At 44.0% G+C, this 23,145-nt stretch overlaps 1 protein-coding gene across 2 annotated transcripts in view; it reads left to right on the forward strand.

The window, feature by feature from the left end:
* Window positions 1–298: 298 nt before the first annotated feature.
* PTPN14 (protein tyrosine phosphatase non-receptor type 14) overlaps window positions 299–23,145 on the forward strand; it is a 118,197-nt gene continuing 95,350 nt past the window's right edge. The window contains exons 1-2 of one of the 2 annotated variants that reach the window (XM_060643832.3): window positions 299–565; window positions 11,232–11,559. In XM_060643832.3, the coding sequence (XP_060499815.2) occupies window positions 11,386–11,559 (174 nt within the window). In that variant the 5' untranslated portion in view covers window positions 299–565; window positions 11,232–11,385. The remainder of the gene's footprint in view (window positions 566–11,231; window positions 11,560–23,145) is intronic. The other variant, XM_060643829.3, reaches the window with a different exon arrangement.

Consider the following 23,145-nt stretch of genomic DNA (forward strand, 5'->3'; position numbering starts at 1 on the left):
CTGATGCAGGGAAATCGCTCCACATCAGGGTGAGGCTCACTGATGGGGCCAGAGAGACCAAGGAACATGGCGATGTACCCAGGGAAGCTGGGCACTGGCTGCATAGACCCCCTTGAAGAGAGTTGGCAGAGATTGCGTGGCTGCTGCTTCTGTTTGGATAGGAAGTGACACGGGTGAGTCCTCCCATCCGAAAGTTCTGGACATGCAAGGGGAGTTGAGGGAATTCAGGCACGGACAGGAAGGAAACGGGAGAGGGAGGTGTGGAAAACTTTGCTAAGGGAGGTCACTTGTAACAGCCTTTCACAAAGAACCCCTCTCTTGGTCAGCTCTGTCCCCGTTAGGGTGCACATCCCAGAGGAGGGTGAATGAAGCAGGTTGGAGGTATGTTTACCTTCGGCGAATTTCTTTCGTTTTGAGGAGTGAGTCATATGAACAGGCTGGAAAACCTCTTCGGTTGCTCTTGTAACTGTGTTTTTCAGATTGGTTTTTGAAGAGCTTGTATTGATGTGCTGGGATTATCCCTCTCTGCTGCACACACTGGAACCGTAGAAGGAAAGTTGTCTAGGTAAGAGGCACTGGGTCGGGGGGAGGAGGTATGGGGTGCTGTGGCAGGGATAAGACCCTGATTCTGCTGCCATGCCGTCTGGATAGAACATCCTGGGACTGAAATTGAGCCACCGGCCTCAGGATCCATGTCTGCCGTATCTGGATCGAGTCCACTCGGGCTGAGCAAAGATAGACGGCAGATGGCATATTGAAGCCTTCCTTATAGAATGTGGTTGTTTGCTGTTGTCATTGTTATTTTCATATCACCAGCTCGTTTCCTACCCCCTTTCTGGGTATTTTAACATGGTTCATTGAGTAAGAACGTGGGGGTCAGGTGGTATCCTTAGTAACTGTGTGATCTTGGGCAAGGTCTTAACCTCTCCAGAGTTGGTGCTGTCGTCTGTAAAAATGGGGGCATTAGGAATCACCGTCTCATAAGACCATTGGAGATAATGCTCAGGAAAATGCCTCTGTCATCGTATCTGCTTTAAAAATGGAGGTGCTCGCTATTGCCTCCTTGGTGTTCCAACACTCACAGGACTCTCCCATTCTTCTTCCCGGCTATGATTAGCTGTGACATTCCAGGACGCACATCACTGTGGGTGTAGACACTGACAGCAGAAAGAACTGGATTTGGAGAGTTGCAGATTCTACTGTCTCTCAAAGAAGGGTGGAGTCTCGTAGGACAAAGCATTCCTGGCGTGAATAGACAGAGAAAGCTCATCAGAGAAGTAAGCCGGAGTCAGGTGCTCTGATACAGTCGATTAAGCAGGTTGGGCAGGAGGAATCCCTTCCCCTCTGCCCATTGGTTGTTCTTTGTACTTTTATCCAGCCTGTCAACTTTCCCTGCAAAAAGAATTTTTATTGCCCTCTTTTAACAATGAAATGAGAAATGCTCACTCTCAATTTGATCTAGTTAAAAGTAAGTTTTCTTTTGGAGGGGCAGGAGGGGTTACATGGAGGAAGAATTCTGACCCCCTTTCTCTGTAACATAGCTCCACAGAGTGGAGGATTTTTGCCAGGTTGCTTTACGAAGTGCCATTTAAGAAAGACTTCTTTATTAGAAAAAAAAAAAAAAAAAAGAAAGAAAGAAAAACAACTTTTTAATGTGGGAAATTTCAAGCGCATACAAAACCATAAGGAAAGGTATGAGCCTTGTCTGCCACCAACCGCAGCTGGCAACTACGTGGCCAATATTGCTTTATCCGGACCCCTGCAGTGTCCCCTTCCCATTATTATTTTTTTAAGTTTATTTATTTATTTTGAGAGAGACAGTGCAAGCGGGGGGTGGGTTCAGAAAGGGAGAAGGGGACCGAGGATCCAAAGTGGGCTCTGTGCTGACAGCAGCGAGCCCGATGCGGGGCTTGAACTCACGAACCATGAGGTTATGACCTGAGCCGAAGTCAGATGCTTAACCCACTGAGCCGCTCAGACGCCCCCCCACACCCACCCCAGTCCTGTTATTTTTGAGTAAATTCCAGACAACATATTATTTTATCTATAAAATATTCAAGATGTGCTTTGAATGCCTTAAGAGTCTCAGTGAGGTCAATAATGAAAGCTTTCATGTTTTGAGATCCTTCCTGTGGGAAGATCACGTCTCTCTAGAGACCTCAGGGCGGTGATCCTCAAAGTGGGGGATGGGGTAATGATTTTTTTTCAGCGATTACCTGTGGGGGGCTTTTTCAAACTGCTGGTCCTCACAGACTGTTGCCCTCCCCCCCCAACAGTCAAAAATGCAGCCTTTGATTCTTCACCAAACTGCTTTGCTATGAGTGTTAGAGCAGGAATAAACAAGAGAGAACCACTGCTTGGGGTGGGGGAGTTGGGATTCCAGGTAATAGAGGCTTTACCACTCAAGAACCACTTTTTTTTTTTTTTTTTTTTGGTTATTTTTAACCACTATGGATGGGAGTTTACAAGTTTACAAGTTACACTGTGTTTACAAGTATATTTCTTTACTGCCATCTTAAGCAAAATATGCTGGGTGTTATTCCGTCATCCATATTTACCACAGGGTACTTTCGATACTATCTTCCATGCTGTGGAATGCTTAATTTTATAGTCTGCCTCCCTCATTGCCTCTCTGTTCCCTGCCAGCATACTTTTCTTTATCTCCTTTCAGTCTGCTAAGGGCTAAGGAGCAAGGTATGTAAGGTATATAAAGTCAGAGTAAATGCACTGTGAGGGTGGTTTGTGTTTGTTTGTTTGTTTCCTGAGCAGACCATTAATAAGGATTTCGTGATATATGATTGCTCAGAGGATGTTTGCCTCCATTTCCTGGTTTTCGGAGACATTCTGCACACATGTAGTTGCTATGTAGCCATTTTTCGCGGAGGTGAGGTACCACTGTGATGGGGTCCTGTAGCAGGAATCTTTGTTCTGACTTGCAGTGCAGCTCCAGATTTGGACAAATTTCTCTCCCTCCCACCACTGAATGTTTGAAGTTGAGTTAGCGGGAGGAAAAGGAAGAAATTAAAAAACGTGGACATTCTGCATTTGTTTTTGTAGTTATTTAGCAGCTAAAAGTTAGGGGCTTGTGTTGTAAACCTCGCACAAAATTTTGCTTGGCTTCGAATAATGCAATATATGGATGTAATCTGGGTATTCTATAGCACTAACATTTATAGAAGGAACTAACTCTAATTTTCACCAAAACGAACTACCTTCCTGTCTGCCGGTCTTTAAGGGGGAATCGGAGAAAGCATTTCCCGTTTTCCCATACTCTTTTTTCCCCATGCCCTTCTACCCCTTTTTAAAACTCTCCTCAGAAAAATGACATAGTACTTTTTAAAACTGAGCTGTGCCTCATGCGTGTTTATACACAGGATGGACTCATTGCATCATTTTTTCCTTTCTCACACCCAGACCAGGGTTACATAGTTCTGTGAGGTGTGCTTGGGAGTTGTAGTAATATAGAATGCTGGAAAAATGCCAGAGACTGTTAGTAAATATAGAATGCAGTGGAACAGCAGTTAGCTTATGTTCGTGATTTCAGAACTTATGTTCAGATTTCAGAAGTAAGCGTACATAATATAACGTGGGAAATAAAAAGATGACCGCGTTTAAGATTTGGATTTTAATTCCTGTCTTTTCCCTAAAGAAATTTAGTACAGGTAATTTAGTAAAGGGGATTAAGCTGTCTTTGGTTGATATTATGAAAGGTCTCTCCACTTCTTACTCATCATATTTAAAATTTATTAGATCAGCCGACTGACTTTTCTATGAGAAAGCTGGCTTTGCTCTGTGTTTTACATTTGGCAGGTGTTTTGTTGATATGTTTAGGGGGAAAAAAGAAAGTACAAGGTGCTGGAAATCCACAGCTGATTGTTAGAAGATGGAAACTTACATATTAGATCTTCTTAGGAAGCTGATCGGTCAGGAATGAGTTTTAGAAGTGACTTTGAAGCTTTTCTGTATGTCCTGTCCTCTTCTGCTGTAACTTATTCTATGAAAGGCCCTTAAAGTGTGTTTACAGAGCAAATATCCCTACAAATTGCTTTCGGCAATCGTGGGCACACTGGGATTCTTTATCACATCAAGAATTCCCTTGTTGTTTTGGCAAAGAACTTCCATGGGATGTAGCATCTCTCTGGTCTTTGAGACCACGCCCAGTCTAAGATACATCAAGGGCTGGAAAAGACAGGCTTGGGTGGGAATGTTCTTATAGAAGTGTGGGTTCAATTTTTTACCCCCAAAGAGCACCAGTGAGCTGAATAACTTCTCATCCCTCTTCTCTGCACTTTTTAGCCTCTCTCACACCCTCACAAGTCAGATCTGTCTAAGGCTCCAAATTCCTTAGGTGCCACTGAGGTCACCTGGAGGCCCCTGCTCTACCTTGGCCTCAAAAACTCAACCCTTTCAGAACTCATTCTTTCTTTCATCATAATGACAAATATTTATTTAGCGCCCTGCCACATCCAAAGGCGACTACAAATCTAAACCTGACATAGCTCTCTCCCTTCAAAATTCTTGTGGTGGGGACGCCTGGGTGGCTCAGTCAGTTAAACGTCCTACTTCGGCTCAGGTCATGATCTCACGGTTCGTGGGTTCGAGCCCCGCATCAGACCCTGTGCTGACAGCTCAGAGCCTGGAGCCTTCAGATTTTGTGTCTCCCTCTCTCTTTGCCCCTCCCCGACTCGTGCTGTCTCTCTCTCTCAACAATTAATAGATGTTAAAAAAAAAAAAAAGAAAAAAAGATTCTTGTTGGGGAGCTAAGACACACACGGGAGTTTCTCTGGGGTGAGGGAGACTGTGCTATGCCATCAGCTGTAGAGATACAGCCATTTGGATTCTAAGACCCACAGCAATTGGGAATCAATTTCCACTGAAAAAAAGAACAGCTGCTTCACACCAGACACTGTAGGCATGTTATTGACTAAGATAAGGAAAAGGCCGTAACCTTCTTACCCACTTAGGATGGGCTCTGGATGGGAGCGTTTCTTCTAATGATTGGCTTCTTTCTGCTCTAGGTGACAGTACACTGGGGATGACAAGGTGGAGTGCTGGGACAATGCACGGTTCTGCCCTTGGACTTGTCATCGCTTTGCATTCAACTCTGTGTTCTCTGCTTTGCCTGTTTTTTTGTTTTTAAGACTTTAGGTGGTCACGTACTCTGGTCCTTTCCACGGCTGTTTTGCTATCCTTTGAGCAAACTGGGCTTACTGTATGAGGGGGAAGAGGAAGGGGACCTTTATAGCCACTGAGTGCTCCACAGAAGCATTTTCTCATTTACTTCTCACAGATGGGCAGGGTGGGTATTATCTTCACAGATGAGTAAACTGAGGCAGGGAAAGGTTAAGTTGCTGGGTGTGCACTTAGGCCAGTTCCTGCAGGAAGATGTGCACATGTTCCCTTCCCTGAGCTAACTTTGGTTCTTAGAGAGGACCTTCTGTGCCCCTGACTTCACTCCTTCTGTCACATGGGTGTCCTTCCTTTCGGGGGAGCCTTTAACATGCACTTCCAATCCCTTCACACAAAGACCCACCGAGCTGGAGAGGTCAGAGTTGTTGGTACTTTCCTTGTCCTTTTTTTTTTTTTTTTCCACATTTGCTTCTTTTTTTTTTTTTTTTTAATTTTTTTTTTTTAACGTTTATTTATTTTATTTTTGAGACAGAGGGAGACAAAGCATGAACGGGGGAGGGTCAGAGAGAGGGAGACACAGAATCTGAAACAGGCTCCAGGCTCCGAGCTGTCAGCACAGAGCCTGACGCGGGGCTCGAACTCACGGACCGCGAGATCATGACCTGAGCTGAAGTCAGCCGCTTAACTGACTGAGCCACCCAGGCGCCCCGCTTCCTTTTTTTTTTTAATGTTTATTTGAGAGAGAGACAGTAAGTAGGAGAGGGACAGAGAGAGGCAGAGAGAGAGAGAATCCCAAGCAGGCTCTGCACTGTCAGCGCAGAGCCCGATGTGGGGCTCAGTCCCATGAACCATGAGATCCTGGCCTGAGCTGAAATCAAGAGTCAGACACCCAACCGACTGAGCCACCCAGGCCACCCTTCACATTTGCTTCTTACTCCCGGTGACTCTCGTCACTAAAGGGCTGGGGTCTAACTCTTTTATCCGATGCTACTTTTCTCACTAAGCTACATCTGTGAAAAAGAGGATCAGCAGATGATGTTTGGAAATTAGAATAAGATGCTGTTTGTCTTGAAAAAAAAAAAAAACATCGTGAGTCAGCACTATCGGCTTTACTATCTGTACTAACCAAGAAAAGAGTCTGTTTCCTTAAACTTCCATGAATGGAAGCAACATTTGCAGCTTGCTCTTATTTACTTGATATGTTCTTGAAGAGGGGACAAATAAAACTCATCCTTTAAGTGACTTCAGTTTTTAAAAGAGTTTTCCATTAAACAAAACCAAATCTTATGGCAAATAGAATTGACGACCCCCTAGTTTGAGCTCTTTTGGAAATCCAGTATTATCAGGAAAATCTACAGTTTCATAAGCATGTGACCTTTTTATGAGAATTTGGCATTTTGTTCTAGGTTTTACAATGTTCATGTGATGAAGTGAATATGCTGTGGCCCCTGAGAGCCACACAGGGAAAGTCGTCAGAGTCCCAGAGAGGACTTGTTTGTGATAGACTTCACATCCAGTTTCCCGTCTGGTAACATATCTTTTTTTTTTTAATGTTTATTTATTTTTGAGAGAGAGACATGGTGTGAGTGGGGGAGGGGCAGAGAGAGGGGGAGACACAGAATCCGAAGCAGCCTCCAGGCTCTGAGCCGTCAGCACAGAGCCCGACTCGGGGCTCAAACTCACAAACCGCGAGATCATTAAGCTGAAGTCTGGGGTTTAATCCACTGAGCCACCCAGGTGCTCCTGTCTGGTGGCATATCTTAATCCTCCCTCTCCCTGTCTATCAAGGGCAAAGCAGAGGAAGGAGGCTTAAAACCCAGATGGTGCTGGGTCACGTGTATTGTAGAACTGTGTGCCTTTGTAAATAGTTAGGAGATGGACTCATGATAACAAGTGCTATGGATTCTTTGAGAACTTAAACATGGCGGTTAGGGGGGGCCTGGGTGGCTCAGCGAAGGGTCAGACTCTTGATTTCCACTCAGGTCATGATCTCACGGTTCAAGGGATAGAGCCCAGAGTGGAGCCTGCTTGGACTCTCTCTCTCTCTCTCTCTCTCTCTCTCTCTCTCTCTCTGCCTCTCCCCTGCACATGTGCATGTGTGTTCTCTCTCAAAATAAATAAACATTTTTAAAAACACGGCAGAGGGGACACCTGGGTGGCTCAGTCGGTTGAGCATCCGACTTTGGCTTAGGTCATGATTTCGCGGTCTGTCAGTTTGAGCCCCGCATCGGGCTCTGTGCTGACAGCTCGGAGCCTGGAGACTGCTTCAGATTCTGTTTCTCCCTCTCTCTCTCTGCCCCTCCCTCACTCATGCTCTGTCTCTGTCTCAGAAATAAATAAACATTAAAAAAAAATAAAAAATAAATAAAAAAAAAAAAACACGGCAGATAATTCATGGACTATCAAAATGTTAAAACTGAAAGGGACTACGAGATCATCTCCTCTAACCCTATTCTTATAGATTAGTGTCACACAGATGGTTTACCTGGAATCATTTAGGTGTGACCCATCCTACAGGTAAGGGGTGTCTTAAATGAGCGCCTGGCAATTCTTTCCAGAAGCACAACCCTCCAACCACACGAGTTCTGGGCAGAAATGCCATGAACTTTTAATTTAGGTGAAAGATGTGGGTGTTAAAGACGGAGAAAACATGTCTCTAGTTCTGGAAGAGTTTAGAGTCAGCCTTGCTAATACTATTAACACAAGTTTGATTGCTATGTTACAATAGGCAGAAATGATGTGGGAGTTCAGACAAAGAAAGGGAGGGATTAGAGAAGTCCATAGAAAGAGCCAGCTGCATTTTCACCCGAGCTGTAAGGACTATGTTTAGTACCGGTATTGAGGGTTGCCTTTTGTTTTTTTTTTTTGTTGTTGTTGTTCCATTGATTACGAACATTTTTAGGTATACAGAAAAGCTGAAAGAACAGTGCAGTGAATATCTGTACGCCCACCATCCAGATTTAACAACTATTAATGTTTTGTCATATTTGTTCGACTCTGAATCTGTATATGTATGCATTGGGTTTTTAGCCATTTGTAAGTAAATTATAGATATTATGACATTTTTACCCCTAGATATACCCACTGCCATCTCCTAAAGCATTCCGTTTACACAAGCACAATTCTACTACCAATAACAGAAGAGGGGCACCTGGGCAGCTCCATCGATTGGGCATCCGACTCTTGATTTCGCCTCAGGTCATGATCTCAAGGTGGTGGGATCAAGCCCTGTGTTGGGCTCTGCACTGAGAGCATAGAGCCTGCTTGAGGTTCTCTCTCTCTCTCTCTCTCTCTCTCTCTCTCTGCTCTTCTCCACTACTTGTGCACTCCCTGTCTCTAAAAAAAAAAAACAAACAAAAAAAACCCCAAGAAATTTATTAGTAATCCATTAATATCATCTCATTTCTGTTCCCTATTTCAAATTTCCCTAATTGCCTCATGTCTTTTATAGGTATCTTTTTAACCCTGGATTTGATTGAAGTTCACATATTGCATTTTGTTTTTATAAGTCCTACATCTCTTTTACTCCAGAGCACCACACCCCCCTCCGGCACCCCCCCCCCATTCAATATTTTATGTCATGACATTGACTTTTCAGACCAATTTTCTTACAACTTTTTTGTGGATACCTTACTTAGCAAGTTTCTTGCAAATTGAAGACTTAAATAACTTAAAAAATCAGTATTTTCTAGGAGATACACTGCCAGATTGGCAGATGTTGCTTCTGACATACCATTTTTAGTAGCTAATCCATTTTAAGCTAATTTTTATTTGCAAAAGTAATCTAAGGTGATTGTAAAACGTTATAACACTTTAGAAATGTATAAAATACAGAGTGAGAGTTCTGTGTAATGTCACCTCTGTGTGGCCCTAATGGTTAATTGTTTTAGGGAATTTACGTTCTTTCCCAGTACTTCATGTGTTTTTGTTTATTATAAAAACTGCATTATCTGTGCATTTGGTGTGCAGTGTACTTTTTATTTCACTAACTGTGTGTTCTGGATGGCGTCCTATGGAATATATAGCAGGGATTGTTTTTAATAGTGGCTGGGATAAAGGTGTACCCGGCCGGCCACATTCTTTCATAGGTGTTTAAGGTGAGGCACACCCAGATGTAAAGCGCCTAGCCCAGGATTAGAAGTGTGGCTTATGGCCACGGAGCAAATATTTCTTCTGTTTGAGGCTCCCTGGTTAATATACGAGTTGAATCTTGGTGTCTTCTGCCTTGTTCTTCAACAAGGTGAGGGAATGTATAGTAGTCAACTCTTCAGCGTTCTGTATTTGAATCCTGACTTCTTTTTTTTGCTTTTTGGGGTGGGTCCCTGTGTAGTCTTTTCTGCAGATATCAGGAGATCATCAGGTTGGTCTACCTTAGAGGTAAACATGACAGTCTGCCAACACAAAGTGATTTAGAAATGTTAATAGGTTTTACCAAGCCACAGTCTCTAGCATGTGTATTTTAAGCCATCATAAAACATACCTGTCATGCTAAGGAATGTGCCAGAGGGCAGGCATCAAAGACCGGCCGAGGGAGTCTGGGGAGTATGTTTTGCTCTGTTGTAGGGTTGTGCCCTGACAACCTCTGTGAGGCCTGGGGTACTGACAGGGAGTGGTTTCTAAATACTAAAGCCATTTTATTTATTAATTCAGGAATGCCTGTAAACAGTTACTCATATTTGCCCCTCTAAGTGTCAGGGGGCTCCGAGGTAGTTCTTTGGATGAAAGGTGTGAAGTCAGGCTGGACCTGCTTGACTTAGGGAATGGAGTTAACACGACAATCACATGAGCAAGAGATAGTCTTTTGGGCTTAATGGAGAAGAGAAAGGTGAACAGAGAGGTTGTCTGAACATTTCTGGCTTCTTTGGGAGATAACGATGAAGAAACTCCCAGTGAGAGTGGAACGGTAAAGCCACTTCTGCTGTTGTTTTCTTCTTGTGTTCTCCATGGCAGTGTCATCCCTTGAATTTGGTGGGACGTCAGGGTGTAAGTACATCTCACTATTAGTTAAGTAAATTATCTTTAATTTGGTGGCAAGGCTTTTGCGTCAAGCATTTTGTAAAAGAACAAGATGACGGTAGGGCAGTTCCCCACATCTAACTGCCTGTTTGGTGAAGAAGAGCACAGAGTTGTGATAATAAATGCATTAGATTCATATATTTAAAACTTCTTCAAATGTAGAAAGTTGCTGACTTCCATTAAATGTGCATTCTCGGGGCGCCTGGGTGGCTCAGTCGGTTAAGCATCCGACTTCAGCTCAGGTCACGATCTCGAGGTCCGTGAGTTCGAGCCCCTCGTCGGGCTCTGGGCTGATGGCTCAGAGCCTGGAGCCTGCTTCCGATTCTGTGTCTCCCTCTCTCTCTGCCCCTCCCCTGTTCATGCTCTGTCTCTCTCTGTCCCAAAAATAAATAAACGTTAAAAAAAAAATTAAAAAAAATATATTTAATAAATGTGCATTCTCTTCATTTTCTATCATCCGTTCTAAGTGTATAAAGTAAATAACAAAATAAATATTAAGATAAAAATAAAGGTAAATAGTGTTAAGGTAAAGAAGGAGGCAGTGTTGCAAAGAGGGAGAAGGAACAAGATAAGATTCTAAGTTCAGGATCAGCCAGTCACGTAAATCATCGAGCCTCACTTCTTTCCCCTGTAAAAAGGGGGGATCAGAAAGCCTACCCCATCAGGCTGTTAATGAGGTTGAAATGAGAGGATCTATTTAGAAGTTACACAGTGTTCCAATTCCACCGCTACTGCTTTCTTGAGTGGACAGGATGGTCCAGTGAAAAAAGCATGGGAATTCAAGGCCCATAGACGTTGGTTTGAATTCTGACGTTGCCATTCACCTTGTGCGTCTTTAGGTGAGGTCTTCTCATCTCTCTGATCCTCCGCGTCCTCCGCTGTCGAACGGATTTCATCAGCTCCCTCTTGTAAGATCAGGTAGAGCTCATGGGCTCCACCAAGAGGCTTGAGGGCTGCAGAGGTTGCTGGTTCTCGAACGTGGACGTCCATCCGACCGGGGGCGTGTGCTCGCGTGTGCGGATCGTACGCCGCGGCATCCGCAGCCTCCCTTGCAGCCAATGACTTTGCTGCTTCTCTGTTCGCAGCGATCCTCCGCAGCGCCGCACCGGGAATGGACACCTTTCTCGGCGTCTGGAGGAGCACGTGCGGTAGTGTCATCACCCAGACACGAAGCTGCTAAGGCCATCTCAGGGGCGTGGGCGCCGGGATAGGAAGGCGGCGTCCGAGGGCCACGCAGCCATGCCTTTCGGCCTGAAGCTCCGTCGGACACGGCGCTACAACGTCCTGAGCAAGAACTGCTTTGTCACACGGATCCGCCTGCTGGACAGCAATGTGATCGAGTGCACGCTGTCGGTGGAGAGCACCGGGCAGGAGTGCCTGGAGGCCGTGGCCCAAAGGCTAGAGTTGCGAGAGGTAACAGCGGGTGTGGGCCGGCATCTGAGCCAGAACTCACTCAAGGGACTGGCCACCTGTCTCTTGGCACCGCTGTGCTTTGCAGTCCCAGCCTCCTGTTTAAGAGGATCCTGTTGTCCTTGGCATAGGCTTGATCTCACAGCGTCAGTGGATCAGGAGGCCTGCTCCAATGCCGTGACAAGCAGGACCCCGCCTGGGGTGGCGGCTTCCCTTTTGTTACCTTCTATGAGGAGGTTGGGCAGGGGGTGGGGGTGGGGGTGGGGGGCCGTGTCACGTCCAAAGTCATTGTCTCTCTTTACAGCCGTGGAGCAGGTTGGCATTCCAGCTGAACATGTAGGAGAAAACGCCCACAGAGGGGATGGATGCAGCTGCTTTTAGTTTTTGTTTGTTTGTTTCTATATTTTCCTCTTCAAAGAGGGGAAAAAATTGAAAAAGTATTTAAAGTGAGCCTGACCAGCGAGGCTTTTTGTGGGCACATATAAAATGGGCATTTTGTTTCAGGATTCCTCATGACCCTCGTTTTCTTTCTGCTGTCTGTGAGCGTTTTAAGTCTTTTTATTTATTAAAAAATTTTTTCTTTTAATGTTTATTTATTTTTGAGAGAGAGAGAGACAGAACGCGAGCAGGGGAGGGTAGAGGAAGAGGGAGACACAGAATCCCAAGCAGACTCCAGGCTAGGCTCTGAGCTGTCAGCACAGGGCCCAACATGGGGCTTGAACTCCCAAACAGTGAGATCATGACCTGAACCGAAGTTGGACGCCCAATCGACAGAGCCACCCAGGCATTCCTAGACTTCTTTGGGCTTAAACAAAGCCAGGGTTGACCATGAAGGCAGTCATGTTATCACTCTTTAAAAGGAACTCTCCTAGGGCAGTATGTCCTTTATAAGAAGCAAGCCCTTAGTCTTCCAGTCTTAATTCTTTGGTGAGAACCCTGCACACGCATATGCGTCCTGAGAGCCCCGGGGCAGAGTGGCCAGTGGTATAATTCAGTGGTTGCCAGTGCAGAAGGGACTGCAAGCCCCTGAGATTTGAGGAGCAGAAAAAGCTCTGTGGTTGTCCTGGGCCCTGTGACCACATTGCCCATTACCTCAGGGTGCTGGTTTGGGAGGTGGTGCCTTCTGGAGGTGATGGTGTTTGATGTCTTCCACACCCCTCATGACCCACCTTCTTCCGTAGGCACAAAGGAATTGGGGTCGGGGAAGTTCTTCTCCCCTTGGCATCCTCCACAGGCCAACTGTTGTATTCTTGGGGACAGTTTCACCTGAGTCCTTCTGTCTCCTGCCGGTCTTCGTGTTTATACTTCGGTTTCTGTGATCAGAGCTTCCTTTGAAGTTTCTTTTCCTGTATAGGGAGACTTTCCTGTCGCACAGCTACATGTGGCTTGGTAGCTGACCCAGCAAAATAAACATGGAAAAGTTTCTGCCTTTGCCCGTTGAGAGCTGGTTCCTTTTGGCTTATGAGTAGCACATTGGGGTATACATATTTAAAAATATGCGTGTGCATGGGCATAAAGGAAAAACCTTAATACTGGAGGTTGGTTGGTTAGAAGACTGGTGTAAATTTCTTGTGAAAATGTTCGTTCTAGATTGTTTACAAAAGATACGCACTGGTTCCACTTTTGAGTATTCTCTGTAACTCACGGTGGAGTAACTAATCTTTGCATATACTGGGAGACAGCAGAGCATGTGCTGAAAGAGTTATAGGCTCGGTCTTTGGCCTCCTGGACTTGGGTTCAAATTATAGTTGTGTCATTTGTTAGGTGTCCTTGGAAAAGTTACCGTGCTTCTCTGGGCATCGGTTTTCTCACCAATAAAGTGGAAATAATGATAACCTTACTTATCTTATGGGACTGTTGTAAATATTAAAAGAGATACAGTATGGAAAATGCATAGTGCTGCATCTAATATTGACAACTGTCCCAATTTGAGAGTCTTAAAAATTTTTCATTGAAGAGAATCTTGAGCAACTGCAATGTGCCAGGCACTGTGTTAGGACTTGATGAGGGAAAATAAATAAGGTGTAATTTTGTTTTCAAGATATGCACGGGTGAGTAGGGGAATCCAGCATTTACATAAGCAGTTAAGGCTGAATGCGATCTAGGGGCGCCTGGGTGGCTCAGTCGGTTAAGCACCTGACTCTCGGTCTTGGCTCAGGTCATGATCCCACGGTTCATGAGTTTGAACCCCTCATCAGGCTCTGCGCTGACGGTGTGGAGCCTGCTCGGGATTCTCTTTCTCTCTCTGCCCCTCCCCACTCTCTCTCTTTCTCTCTCTCAATAAATGAATAAACTTAAAAAAAAAACAACACAAGATTAAATGCAATCCATGCTAAAATGCAATGCAGGTGCAGGCCGGAAAGGCAGTAGCTCTTCTTAGACTTGTGCAGTACACAGTCTGTGCTGCTGACCACTGCGGCCCCGGGAGGGGAGAGGAAGTTTCAGTGAAGGATGAACAGAGCCGTCACTCTCTGAACGGGGACTTGAAGGATGCACAGGACTTCAGCAGGTGGAAAAGAAAGCAAGGCCATCCAGGGCCAGGGGAACTGGAGTCTTGAAGATCCAAGTATGCAAAAGCAGGTGCCATTCTTGGGGGCCAAGAAGGCATCTCTGTGAATCCCCAGGCAGAGTCTAAGGTGCATGCGGAGGCAGGTCTGGAGATGTGGACGGTAATGATTACTCTCAGCAGAGTATTGCTTCTCTCAGTGAGAGGGCAAAGGTCAGACCCAGATTAGCCCACAACTGTGTTGTCACAAAAGACAAAGCAGTAAAGTCTAGGTTCTGCTGTCACGTGTCTGTTGCAGTGTGATTGATCTTCTAATGCGAAGGTGGGGTTGACATTTAATGCTGGCTTTATTTTGACATGCTCTAAATGGGTGCATTCACATTAGAGCAAATCACTTTCTTTTTTTTTTGATTGTATGCTTTTGTTCTGTGACAGATGACATGGAAGGTATGGCCTTTTGTGAAACAATGCTATAGCTGCTTTCAAACGAGAGGATGCGATCACGCAACCTCCTACTTTGTTCTTCATTTGCACACACACACCTGGAGGAGGAGTGCATTCTTTCCCCAGAAGCAGGAGGAGGAGGGGATGGACACAGGGTCTGCTCTACTCGCTTGACTTTCTTTTTGTATTTGGGTCATTTTCCAAGTAGAGTTGATGGAGCTTGAGAGGAGGAAGTGGAAATCTATCTAAAATACAACAGAATGTTGAGTCTTTATTAAGGCTTGGAACTCAGATCTGGTGGGTATTTGGCTTTGCTGTTAGAAGGATTCTGTAGTTGGGGTGCCTGGGTGGCTCAGTCAGTTAAGTGTCCAACCTTGGCTCGGGTCATGATCTCACAGTCTGTGGGTTCAAGCCCCACATCAGACTCTGTGCTGACAGCTCAGACCCTGGAGCTTCTTCAGATTCTGTGTCTCCCTCTCTCTCTGCCCCTCTCCTGCTTGTGCTTTGTCTTTCTCTATCTCTCAAGAATAAACATTGGGAGGCCTGGGTGACTCAGTCAGTTAAGCGTCTGACTTGTGCTCAGATCATGATCTTATGGTTCGTGGGTTCAAGCCCCACGTTGGGCTCTTGTGCTGACAGCTTAGAGCCTGGAGCCTGCTTTGAATTCTGTGTCTCCCTGTGTCTCTCACCCTCCCCTGCTTGCACTTGTCTCTCTCTCAAAAATAAATAAACATTAAAAAAAATGTTTAAAAGAATAATTAAACATTAAAAACAAAAATTTAGAAGTGTTCTGTAGATGTATCCTAGACATTTTAAGAGCTTTATCTTAGGGAAAGGAAATTAACTTTGATTTAATTCTTGATCTACATTAATTATAATTTGTGTTTTGCCACTTCATTTAGTCATTTTAAAAATGGATTTTATTTTTTAAAGTTGTTTTAGCTCCATGGCAAAACCGAGTGGAACGCAGTGGAACATACCTCCTGCACCCCCCCCCCCCCACTCCTATCCCCTCCCCCACGCCAGAGTGGAACATGTGTTCCAGGCGATGAGCCCACATTAACACATCATCATCACCCCGATCCATCGTTTACATTAGGGTTCACTCTTGGTGGTGTTCACTGTGTGGGTTTTGACAAATGTATAATGACATGTATCCATATGGTAGACTTTATGAGGCTCACATCTGGTTTTGAATGTATCGATGTGCTGCCATTTCAAGTGGCATTTAGAGGACCCAGACCTGGTTCGTAGGGTCAGCAAATACAATCAAGCCCCAAGGGAAGCTGAACATGAGAGGGTCCCCGATCCCAGAAACCCTAGAGCTTAGAGAATAGGACAAACAAGAAACAAAGCAAAGGGAACAGTCCGTGCTGAGGTACAGAAACAGGAAAGCACGTGGAATTTTCAGGGAAGGGCAGAGTTCATTTTGCACTGATCTGTTTGTGTGTGTGTGTGTGTGTGTGTGTGTGGAGGGGTGGGTGGAGAGGTCATGTCAGGGAGGGTAGGAGTGTAGAAAGGCAGGCAGGAGACTGCTTTTGAAGGGTTTGATGTATCTAGCCAGGGAGTTTTAACTGGATCCTGTAGGACATTGTGTCTAAAATGTGTCACAAGAATAATTAAAATAAATCTCCAACTTTTAATGTCACATGCTGTGCTGAGTGCCCTCCCCATATCAGTTCATCTGATTCTCATTTCAACTCTGTGCGGTGGCTTCTCTGGCCGTCTCCATGTTACAGACGGGGCCATCACAGCACAGGATGACCTTTTGGCCGTGACTGGGCTTGTCCTCAACCCCAGGCAGGCTGCCTCCACTGTTCGAATTCCTGGGCATGTGTAGTGGCAGAAAAGGAGTGTAGTAAAATGCTTTGGGAAACACCTCCATAAATGCTATTTTTTTTAAAGGTGTCGAACTCAGTGTTTCACAATTATTTTAGCCTTCTGTAAAATCCTCTTTGAATTGTTTGGAGAATAAAATGCTGCCGTGAGATGGGGAGACATCTAAGGACTTCAAGGCAGAGTGTGACTGACATGAACACCTTGCATTTTCGGAAAAGAACCAAATAGCAGAAAGAGAATGAGGATTGGGGTGACAGGAAGGACAGAGATGCTAGCTGGGTGAACTTAATAACCTGGCTACGGGAAATAAAATGAACTCCTTAGGAAAATTTTTTTTTTAATTATTTTAAGTTCAGAAAAAAAATTGGGTATGAATTTCTGGCAAGGAACTTTTATTAAGGGAAAGACATAAGATGACAAGGCTCAGAAAATTGGAATTCTGATAATATAGTTAAAACACGTTTGGATTAATGGATGTCACCCATTTCTCCAAATGAGATGTTAGGTGGAGCTTAAGTGGAAAAAATAGAGCTGTTATGTTTGCAGAGGGGATGGTTATCTGGAACCCCGGCTCCTTGTGCCCTTCCTACCTTCCAATACAGTTTGAGAATCACTGACCTGGGATAAGATAGGAATAGTTAACATAATGTGTCTTATGACTAATTCTCACATTTTAAAAATAATTGCACAGAGAAGCAGCAGGTTTCATGGCTGTGAGAACTGCCTGACTTTGAGTCCTGCCTCTGCCGCTTATCACCAGTGTAATCCTGGATAGTTATGGAACTGCTCTGTGCCTCAGTTTCCTCATCTGTAAATGGAGATGGTAAAGTAGCAACCTCCATGAGTTGTTGGACGGGTTAAAAGAGTTAGTTTTGTCAGTTGTTAGTATTACAGAGCCTGGCACTTGGAGGCACTCAATATGGCAGTCTTCTCACCACATGGGCTGTCTGGACTCTGACACAACCCTTCCAAAGATGGGACTCTGACCCTTTTATAAATCTGTTGGTTTCATTTTTAGATGGCTTGAATTATTAGACGCCGTGATCACACATTGAGCCAAAACTCTTTCAATGCCTTGCATAGTTATTAAGATTGTATAGTCCACTAGGATAGCCACTGGCCACATGTCCATCGAATACTTGAAGTGTGGCTAGTTTGAACTGAGATGTGCGGTAAGTATGAAAATACACATCGGATTTTGAAGATCTAGTATGAAAAAAAAGTTAAACTATCTCATCATTTTTATATTAGTTACATGTTGGAAGCCTACTGTTTTGAATACACTATTTTAAATGAAATTTAAAATTAATTTCATTTCTCTGTACTTTTTAAATGTAGCTGTTAGAAAATTTAAAGTTGAAGATGTGGCTTACATTATATTTCTACTAAACAGTGCTAAGAGTGGCAAGGAGGCCATGTTAATAGTAATAATGACTATCAAGAATTTTATTGGAATATAAAGGATTCTAATAAAATGTAGAAATCTGCTAGAATTATTTTCTTGAGGGATACTCCTGACTCTGCTTTTAATTAGAGAATCATAAGTGGAGGAAGAATAAGTAATTTCACAAAGGTACCTTCATAGTTAAACTCTATTCAAGACAGAGAATCTATTCTTGAGAATGCTGAATTTGATAACTCTTGGACCTCCCTTAAGACTAGACTGACAGCTCTGGTTTTTAAAGGAGCCTAAAAAAGAATCCCTGATCATTTCATAGGGTGGGTGATTGTCCTCAGATTTATCCTCTTGTTCTTTTGCAAATTTATATTTGCGTTTGAACTCAAAGGTGATTTATGCCAAGCTGTGGGCCACAGTAGGAATGTCCCACATTTTGCTATTCTCATAACAGCTAGAGTTTATAAAGATACTGAATCTTGACTAGCTTAAGTGAACTTACATTAAGGATATATGTATGGTCTGATTTTATGCTAATCTTTTGGGCATTGGTAACAACATAATGTGCAATTATAAGAGTATTCGGTTAAATGGAATACTTCATTTCCTGGCTCTGTTGATAATAGTGGAAATTGCTGTGTTTTGGAGCCTGCTTCCCCTTATCCATATATGTTTGTATTTGCAGTGGACTAAAATAACATTGATTAAGAATCAGCTGAAGAAGACTGTGGGAGAGATGTCTGGTCTCTGAATTTTGTGTTGCTTTTTGTCTGTATAAAGATTATAACGTGAAATCTTACTAGCTTAACGTCCGTTCTCTGAGGCAACCTGGCACCCGTGTCTGGTTTCTAGATACAAGAGACTGTAGGTGAAGTAATTTCCCCGTCTTAACTCGTAAGTCTTCATCTTTTTGTATATTTTGAGTGAGCTGTACAGCCTCAGAAGAGTGATTTTTTTTTCTTGGTTAGGAGGTTTGCTTCTTGGGTCGATGTGACTCTGCAGTGTCTTTTCCTCTACTTTTGTGAAAGATTGGCTAGGAAAATGAAGGGGGTGCAGTTGTTAATTATAGACGTGTCAGTTCCAGAAATCCCAGACCTACCCAGAGTAGAGGTTGATTGCACACAAGTTGTTTTTTTACAGTCATCCGACTGATGTATAGTGGTTTATTTTCCAAAGCCGTTGGAATGTAATAGCGTGAAGTGCCGTTTCAGAGCCTGCTTATAGTCATCTTTTGAAGTATTTTCCATGCCTCAGTGAAAGTTTTAATGCCTGTATGTAATTCCTGTATATTTTATGTGGAGGTACACCAACTCTCTGTTTCTTAATTTACAACTGAAGCACTGGGTATGACAGGCAACCAATTACAGTGTAATGCAAGATATTTTAAATGTTTGCTTCTGGATGATTAACTCTTCAAAACGCTTGAGATAAGATCATGGATTTAATCCCTGGTCATTGCCAAGACTGCATCTGTAACCCTTGCAGATAGCATGAAAGATGCGTCTTTGGTCACAAAACTGGAAAAGCAAAATCCTCAAAAAGAATCTTCCCCTAGTCACAGCTAACGTGGGGGATTCCACTATCTCTGCAAATAAATGAACAGACAAATCAGAACACCCCCAGACTATTTTTAAAGGCCTTTATTCACTAGAATCTTTTTCCTGGTGCTTGGATCTTACTTTGGCACTAAAATATTCACACACAAATCTGCCGCTTAAGAAACTAGCATATTTTTGAGTGCGCGCATACATTTATGCTTCCTGTGTTAAAATGAGAAACTCCAAAGCAAATAGACCAGGAAACTACTCTTATGAAAATGTCATGTTAGTGTGTCTTTCCTTACACTGTTTCTCAGTAGTGCATTTTTAGTCATTGATTCACAGATGGGGTTCCTCTCCCTGGGCACCGGTTCGTCTGTCTTCTTTTTCCTTCACTGCAGTGAGCTCACTGCAGAATTCAAGGTAACCAGACCCATTTTCTAAAGAAAACTAGAGAAATAAAATGGGATTAATAGCTCACCCAGAGGTATCGTGAGGGTTCGCCAGACCTGGCTGATGTTTGGAGCTTCAGAGATTAAACAAAATTGTTTGGGGGTATGTACTCGGGCAATGTGATGGGATCTTTCTGGCCACGGAGGAGGTGGTTTCTGTTTGGAATCATCTACCACATTCTGCTAAATCATGGGGCAGTGGTTAGCAGGGAAGCTCAGCTTTCAGAATTCAGCTGGAGTTGATGGCAAGTCAATTATGAACCAGCCTGGTGTGGTCTCAGCTGGGCCTGAGGGGATTAATGGTCCCTTGGCTAATACACAGGAAGTTGATTGATGCACTTGTTGGTTTAAGTGAGAGGTTAGTTTCTGATGCTATTTCCTGAGAGGCACTGCGTAAGATACGGCAGAATAAACTCATGCTGCATCGTGAACTTAAATAGAGCAGGCTAAGAACTTCGAGACAGTCTCTCTCCTCTGTTGAATACTCCAGGGCAGGGATATAGCTAGAGGAAGAATGGGGTGGGGGTGGCAGGGTGGGAATAGAGAAGGTGACTTTGGGCATAGCTTCACAAAATGGTGTGGGGTTAGGGATCTCATAAATGGACTTTCCTTCCCACCAGATAACTGAATTCAGCACTTAAAAAAAAAATGTTTATTTATTTTGAGAGAGAGAGCGCCCTGGAGAGCATGCACACGAGCAGGGGAGGGGCAGAGAGAGGGAGAGAGAGAATCCCAAGCAGGCTTCGCAATGTCAGCATAGAGCCCGATGTGGGGCTCGCTCTCACAAACCGTGAGATGAAATCGAGAGCTGAAATCGAGAGTCAGAGGCTTAACCGACTGAGCCACCCAGGCGCCCCTGAGTTCAGTGCTTCTAAAACTGGTTATTCTGGCCTCTTAGGTAGGAACTGTATCTTCCAGGTTACCCGCCTCTCTCAGCTCTGCCTTATGCTGGACACCCCATTTCTTGAGTAGTAATATTGTAGTAATATAGTTACTCCAGTGGATAAATGCATGGTAGCTCACTCAGGTAGTCTGTGTCCTCTGGGGGGGGGGGGGGGGGAACCAAAACTCTTTTTTTTTTTTTTTTTTTGGCAAAATTGATTATAGGACGTTTATGCATTTAATGTGGACCATTTCTAATTTGAATGTTACTAATTTGAGTGACTGTTGTAATTTGAATGAAGTATGATCATGATATTATACCCTCTAATGTCAGGACTGCTTTTAGTGAAAGTTAATAAATCATGGCTGGCCTGTTAAGCAACTGCAAAGCTTGTCCCTCCCTTTCTCCACCCAGGCTTATAAAAGGGCTTCTTTTCCAAAGAAAATAACTATTACGTAGCATGTCACTGTTTATATATATTACCTCATTTATTATATGCAGACTCATTCCTAGCCACCCAAAATGCAGTGACATACCCTCACACAACACTGTGTCCGTTCGGAATTCAGTATAATGCAGAACTGCCTTGGGCCCTTTTCAGACGGTCTGTTCAGTACGCAGATTACCTCATTTTAAGGTTAGCTTAAGCCTACATCATAGATCCCCTAGGACAGCATCAGAGCGATGTTCCAGTGTCCCATAAACACCTGTAAGACTAAAGCACATCTGAGCAGAGGGACTATTTTGTGATGATTTTTCTTCTTATATCTTTTAGGTTTTTATGTTACTTACGGGCCTTCCAGCTTCTACTCTTGCCTGCTTTTTTTCATTTATCTCCAGGTAACCTCTATCCTCTAATTCTGTGGTTCATAGGCATGCCAGGAGTGCTGATGAAAAAGATTTCTTGAGGCTTGCCTGCTTTCATTTACCGATGGTGACGATGATTGATAATGATAGTAGCAGCCACAGAGAGCACCATTCCCGAAGCAGTTAATTTACACATGCCATGCGCACAGTGGACAGACACGATGTCCCTGATACCCCTCACAGCCTGTGCTTGATAGCAGTATGACCCCGTCTTATAGATGGGAGCTCTGACCCTCTGGAGCCTCAGGAATTTGTATAGGGTTATTAGGACAGTGAGTGCAAGTGCCCGGAGGTGGATAGACTTCACAGCTCATCTTCTTTCTACTCAGCCACATTTCATTTCCTCTACGTCATCAGTCACAGTAGAACAACCACCAGACTCACCGAAGCTGGGAAGTGAACAAAATAGGGTCAGAATTCAGGCAGCTTGTCCAAGTTGATGGAGCTATAACCTTGGTTCTGTGTGTTGGCATTCTGTTGCTCAAGGGATGCATAGATTCCTTATGTGAGCTTGCCCTTTAAAACGTCATGGAGTAGGGGCGCCTGGGTGGCTCAGTCAGTTAAGCATCTGACTTCAGCTCAGGTCATGATCTCATGGTTTGTGGGTTCAAGCCCCATATTGGGTTCTGTGCTGACAGCTCAGAGCCTGGAGCCTGCTTCGGATTCTGTGTCTCCCTCTCTCTCTGTCCCTGCCCTGGTCGTGCTCTCTCTCTCTCAAAAATAAATAACGTTTTTAAAACATCATGGAGCAAAGCTGGGGAAATCATTGCTCCCATCTGAAAATACATGCATTTGAAAATATCCTTGAGAGTGTTTTGGTCTGTAGCCTTAAGTAGGCAAGGACATGCCTGGTTTTCTAGGGAAGTCAGAATCAAGACTTCTGGTACAGATTTTGGTAGGGTTGTGGCAGGGATTGATCTGTGATACCGCTGATGGGACAGCCAGCTGGAGTGGGAACATCAGCACAAGAATGCCTTTGGAAATTAAACATCGAAATGAAAACGTTCTTTTGAAGGCAAATTTCCAGGTGTGCTGTAAACTGTGCTAAGCTATAATTGAAATATAAAAGAAAATTTCAAAAGCAGTGATCTATTTTTTGGTGATTGTTGTGCTAATCCTGAAATCCTAGTGTGAATTAATATAAAGACAAGATTGGATGCATAAAAGTACCTGTTTTAATCATTTAGCACGTTGTTCAAAACTAAACTGGTTGAGGCTTCAAGTGTAAGGGTGAAAATCTTACTTTCATCTATCAAATCCCACCGTAATCTGCCAAGAACAGCCACCAGGGGCTCCCCTGGCAGCTGCGAAGACATCCTTCCATTCTCAAAGCTTGATATGGGGGAGAGATTTGCTGCAGTTCATGTATAATGAAGTGGTCGAGGCTGATGTTTTTGAAAGTACTTCATTAAAACTCAAAAGGAGTGAATCAATTTTCCGTTGAAATCTGGTACTGTATGGAAATATCCTGCAATGTGGAAGCTTTCATTTGGCAGAAGGTTTTGTCTTAGGAGTTGAGTACCAAGTTACTTTGCAGCAGGTGCAAGAACTGTGTTTGCCTTTGCCAGCATGTTCCACGTGACATCACGAGGCATTCAGAAGCCACAGGAAAGTCGGCCTTGAGAGCGTAGGAAAAAAGCCAACCCTGTCCCCACCCCTGCACC

The sequence above is a fragment of the Panthera onca genome, chromosome F1 (genome assembly GCF_046562875.1).
Source record: "Panthera onca isolate mPanOnc1 chromosome F1, mPanOnc1 haplotype 2, whole genome shotgun sequence".
NCBI lineage: Eukaryota > Metazoa > Chordata > Mammalia > Carnivora > Felidae > Panthera > Panthera onca.